The sequence below is a fragment of the Lepus europaeus genome, chromosome 5 (assembly GCF_033115175.1).
Source record: "Lepus europaeus isolate LE1 chromosome 5, mLepTim1.pri, whole genome shotgun sequence".
Taxonomy (NCBI): Eukaryota; Metazoa; Chordata; class Mammalia; order Lagomorpha; family Leporidae; genus Lepus; species Lepus europaeus.
The window spans coordinates 59,181,612-59,187,611 of NC_084831.1; the positions used below are offsets into that span (position 1 = coordinate 59,181,612).

General features: G+C 39.5%; 1 protein-coding gene across 1 annotated transcript in view; it reads right to left on the reverse strand.

Annotated features, from left to right (window-relative positions):
- The window catches only part of C5H1orf141 (chromosome 5 C1orf141 homolog), a 63,085-nt gene extending 62,096 nt beyond the window's left edge, over positions 1-989 (reverse strand). Inside the window, exon 1 of the mRNA XM_062190092.1 lies at positions 915-989. Coding sequence (XP_062046076.1) covers positions 915-989 — 75 coding nt within the window. The remainder of the gene's footprint in view (positions 1-914) is intronic.
- Positions 990-6,000: the final 5,011 nt, after the last annotated feature.

A 6,000-nucleotide genomic window follows, 5' to 3' on the forward strand; every position in this document is an offset into this window, starting at 1 on the left:
ATTGGGGTAGCAGTCACTCTTGGGCATTCACCCCAGAGAAATGACAACTTCTCCTCATACAAAAACCTATGTCAACATTCATAGCAGCTTTATTGTTAATAGCAAAATCCTAAAAACAGCCTCAATGTCCTCCAATGAATGAGTTGTTGAAACTCTGGACATCCATGTGATACTATTCAGCAACAAAATTTGTATCTCATTTATATTATGGTGCAAAACCCACAGTGAACCTCAAGGCCCATTATACTTAGTGAAAAAGTCAATCCCAAAATGTTATAGTGAATGATTTAATTTATATAACATTTTAAAAATTATAGAGGTCTAAAAATTAGTGATACTTATGGATAGTGACAGGGGAGTTCTTGTATGGATGGAAAACTGCTGGAATTCCTTATGCAATTTTTGCAACTTTAGATACAGAATTACCAAAAATGTGTTTGTATTATCCCATTTTATCATTAAAAAGGGACTCTACCTGGTGTCCATATGGGATGCTGGAGCTGCAGACCATGACTTAACCCATTATACCACAACTCTGGCCCCTTCTTTTTTATAGACAACTAACTAATTTTTATATATTTAATATATTGTTAGGACCTATAAGAGTTGTCACATTTAAGGTGTAACTGCTTAGGATTTTTATCTTAAGCAAGTTTGATACATAATGTAACCTAGCATGACAGCTATCCAGAAGTTATCTTGCATATTCTGTATATTTTTCACTTAGATAGATGACTCTTTCAACTAATACAACCTTTTTAAAATATTTTTTAACTTTTTTATTTATTTATGTGCTTTTAACAAATTGGTTTACATATTCATATTTATAAATCATTCTAAAAAGTGAAATTATTCTTATTTGAAACATTAACTTCATAATTATTAAATCAAACTTTAGCTTTTCCTTTGTGAACCTTTGCTCTTTGGTCCAAAAGTGTCTTTTCTTGTTTATCCAGGACATCTAACTTTTCCAAGATTTTTTCTGCCATCATCAGTCAGTAATTCCTATTGAAAAGGAGAAATTTAAAAATAAATTCAAATTTAAATTTATAGTGAATTATTTAGGCATAAGCTAAGAGGAGACTCACTTTTAAGTCTGTTTTAGGCAAACATCAGAATTGCAGCCATCCTGGAATAATCATAGAATTGCAAGTGTACCAAAGTTTTTCCAATAGGAAGCCATGTGATCAGAACTGCCAGGTTTGTGTGGGCCACAGAATTGCTTAATTTATGATAAAGATTACCATATGAGGATTGGATGTGACTCATACTTAAAGCAGGGACATATGGCTTGATTTACATCTCTTTGCTCTTTGTCATGCTATAATTTTAAAGAAAGTAAAAGCAAAGACCTCTGATTTATATATTTAATTTCATTTAAATTAAGTTGGTCAATGATCCAAGGCTGTTAATATAATACTTAGCAGGCAATTAGTCACACAGAAGGAGTAGCAGCTAAGCTGGTTAGGCTCTATTACTATTTTCCAGTTAATTAATATCTAGCTGTAAGTGTTTTCCAGTTGATTAACATCACTGAACATCTCATCTTGAGGTCAAAGGACAAATGTTTGGCTCAGAAAGCTCTATGTTAGGCATCAGGATCTAGTCTAATTTATTTTCATTTTAGATATAAAAACTGAAGGCCACAAAGTCCCTATGGCCACAAGAACTACATTAATTCCTTCTAAAGGCACCACCCCACTGATCTACTTTCTTCCCACTAGGCCCCACCTCTTAAAGGTTCCAGCACCTTGCACATTGCCACACTGGGGAGCAAGCTTCTAACCCATGAACCTTATGGGAGCATACTTAAAACATATCCACACCATAGCACCAGTGGGACAAAGAACTTACACACAGGAATTTCTGGATCATGGGGGTGATGTCAGACAGTACATCTTGTTATGAACTAAATAACCTAAAAAAAGGAGTTAACACAATGTGAATGTCTTAGGCTCTCTGGATCTCCTCCAGGAGATCTGGGGAGAGAATATCAGAGTATCTGGGTACTATATACTTTCCTTGCAGACCCAGGAACCAGGCCTCCTGTAAATCCTAACAACAACTATGAAATGTTAGTTTCTGGGTTCCCCTTAAATGTAATGAGTTTAAGGAAGTGAAAAAGGCCCCTAGAGTCCTCACTGCAATTTCTTTTATTACAAGGAATTCTATTTCTCAGGAAGAGATAGAAAGTTAAATAACTGGAAGCATCAGCATAGTGAAGTGAGTGGGTTCCCCAGGTTGAGGAATATGTAAATTACACAGGGACATGCTGCTTATTCACAAGAAGGAAGAGAGAGCACCCACTGTTTCATTCTCCAGATGGCCGCAACAGCCAGGGCTGAGCTAGGCAGAAGCCAGGAGCCAGGACCTTCACCCAGATTGCCCACATGGGTGACAGGAGTCCAAGCACCTGGACCATCTTCCCTTGCTTTTCCCAGGCCACCAGCAGGGAGCTGAATCAAAAGTGGAGCATCTGGGGACACAAACCGGAATCCATGTGGGATGCTGGCATCACAGGCAATGGCTTCTATCCTCTATGCCACAACGCCAGCTCCTGTTCTAATTTCTTAAATCCTTTCTCTTCCCAGTTGGCCATTATTTGGTTTCCTTCTGAATAATTTCACAAAGTCTGCTCTCATAGGTCACCAGAGTCACCATACACTTTTCTGCTCTTAGTTGAATTCTTAAAACATTTATTTATTTCCATGGAAACTCTTATCTCTCTTGGTCCCTGAGAAAACAGTCACATCTTCCTGCTCTAAAGACCCCTTGTCATGTCCCCAACTTTCTCATCTGTCTTACCTCACTCCCTAAACACCAGTAGTCCTAGGGTCCAGCCATTTTCCTCATCATGTATTCTTCCAAGACGACCTCTGCAACCCATGCTTCATCTACCACCACCTATTTCCAAACAAAATCTCTCTTCTGAGCTCCAAACCTATATTCTTGGCTCAACCCATTATCTCAAGTGCAGGAGTAGGAGTAGCCCAAGTGCAGGATTAGGAATAGCCCAAGTGCAGGATTAGGAGTAGCTTGTTCCCACCCTTCCTCTCCCAACAGAAAATCTCCTCTAGCCTTTATTATCACATTAATATCTCTAGGTCTGTAGCTCATGCACCTAGGAGGGACAGTAAGTCTTCATCTTCATTATACCTGTAGGATAAACTAGAAAACCTCTAAGGAATGGAGATTCTCAGTTTCCCTATAAGTCAGAATTTATGGAGGTGAAGATTAGCAATCCATTACTGAAGTTCAGGATTTGCTCAATTCCTTTTCACCTCTCCCACCTTCGTGTACACAAAAATATTATCTTATGCGTTATATCTGAAATATATTTTAGCTCTTTTCTGATCAATTCATATTGCTATTGCTTCAATTTAGGATTCCATAACTTGTTACCTGGAATATTACAGTGGCTTCAAAATTTATCCATACATTTAACCCTTTTCATCCTCCATTCTCTCTATTCCATTCCCCACATCTGTCTGAATTTTTTTTTTCCAGGAAAATACGGTCACACGCCTCCCTGCTTAAAGCTTCAACCCCTTCCAATAGCTTCCAGAACGAATGTCAAGATCTTTGATTCAGGGGTGGCACCATCGGTAGCACTACGGCAATCCCATAGGCAGGGCCAATTTGAATCCTGACTGTTCCACTTCCCATCCAGCTCCCTGGTAATGTGCTTGGGAAAGCAATGGAGGATGGCCCACCTGCACCCACATGGGAGACATAGACGAAGCTCCTGGCTTCTGGCTTCGGTCTGGCCCAGCTCTGGCAGCTGTGTCTATTTGGGGAGTGAACCAGCAGATAGAAGATAACATATCCCTCCCTTCCTCTCTCTCTCTCTGTCTCTCTCTATTTCTCTCCCCCTCTCTCTCTGTAATTCTGACTTTCAAATAAATCAACAAATCTTTTATTAAAAAAAAAAAGATCCTTGATTCATCATATGAAGCTCATTGTATGACCTCTGATCATATCCTGAATTTTACTTGTCACTTGCTCATGTACCCTTGATACCTCAGTCATAATGAACAACTTGTGTTGTATTTATTTATTGCTTTGCTTTTGCTATTTGCTCTGCCTGCAAAGCCAATCTTCTATTCTTTGTATTCCTAAGTCCTGGTCATCCTAGACCCAACACAAGTCACACCTCTGTTAGGAAGCTTTCCCAGATACTTTACGATTTAGATGCCAAACATCTGTGATCATGTGAAATCTTAGTATACGGCTATCTATCACTTGTCACACTCCAGGAAGACATTTTGTATACATGCCTTATTCCCCCTCCAAATGATGGGTTCCTGGAAGGCAGGAACCATGTCTGATTGTCTCATTCATTTTTGTAATTCTAATATCTAACAACTTAAATAAATGAGTCAATCATCATCCACAAAAGAAATGCATGACTGTAAATGCTATGAACTGTTAGCATGCACTTAGCCGGCTGCGACTTTTAGTTTATATTCATTATTATGCACACATCTTTGACAGAGTCTTGACAAGGTTCTTCTAGATCAAGAGGCAGCACAGCACAGTGCTTAACAACATAGACCTAACAACATAGAGTCCATCTGCCTGGATTTGAATCCTTAGCTTTGCCACTGACCAGCTGCGTGATTATGGGCTGGCTGCTTACCCTTTGTGTTGTCCATGTGGAAAGTGGAAGCAGTAAAAGTAGCTGCTTCATGGGGGCTGTGATGATTTTAACTGTGCCCAATGTAAATGACATATAAATGTTAGTAAATAAATAAGTCCTAAGTAATGAGACACGTACCAGTTGGAGGTGTGGGAGTTCCTTATTATAAATGCTGCCAGAGGCACAGTGCCCATTTGCACGCTAAGCTTCTTTCTACCATACCTGCCAGCACTCGGACGTCAGCGATCTCCATACGTCTAACTTCCTACTTGCTTCCTTCTCAATACGTTGCTTCAATTATATTTCAAACATTTCCCACTTTGGAACTTGGGAAACAATGAAAACACATTCAGCAATTTAGCATCTTCTATTTTAATTCAAGAATTCGCTGTCTTCTCTACATCTGATTATGGTTGCTTGTCTTTCCCTAATTTCCTCATAGTTTTACTTCTGAATTTTTTGTTAGATTATTATTCTGAGCCCAGGGAACAGAAAGTAAAACCCATTGCCCTGTAAAGCCCAAGGCTAGACCTTAAATAGCCAACAACTATTCAGGGAGATTATCCTAAGAAGCATTAGGTCTCTGCGCTGGAGTCTCATCAAGAAACAAACTTAGTTTTGTCTTCATTAAGCCCAATTATTCCCCATAACTAGGGGCTGGAGAGATGATTTTACTTCTTTAATAGGTATAGATATTTCTGTAGCACTTTTTATAAAAGATTTTTATTTCTTGGGGCTGGTGGCGTGGTACTGTGGGTTAAGCCACCACCTGAGATGCCAGCATCGCATGTTGGAGAGCTGGTTTGAGTCCCAGCAACCCTGCCTCTGATCCAGCTGCCTACTAATGTGCCTGGGAAAGCAAGGCCAAGAACCTGGGCCCCTGCCACCCATGTGCGAGACCCAGGTTGACTTATGGGCTCCTGGCTTTGACGTGGCCCAATACTGGTCATTGCAGCCATTCAGGGAAAAAATCAGCAAATGGAAGATCTCTCTCTCTCTCTCTCTCTCTCTCTCTCTGTCACTCTGCCTTTCAAGTAAATACATAAATACTTTATTTAAAAATACCCTTTTTACTTAGAATAGTTTTAAATTTACAAAACAAAAACTGTGAAGTAGCACAGAATTCCCGCATAGCCACACACAGCTCTCCCTATAGTTAACATCTTATGTTACCGTGATATATTCGTCACAGCCTATAAACCTCACCCAGCCTCCTCTATTTTTAACATCCCATATTACTAAATTGGTCATAATCATTAAATCACACCCAGATTCCTTTACTTTTTTCTGATTTGTACTCCTTCAACCCCTCCCAACCCTCCCAGTCCCCATCTGAAGCACTCTTTGTACTTACGGCTGGG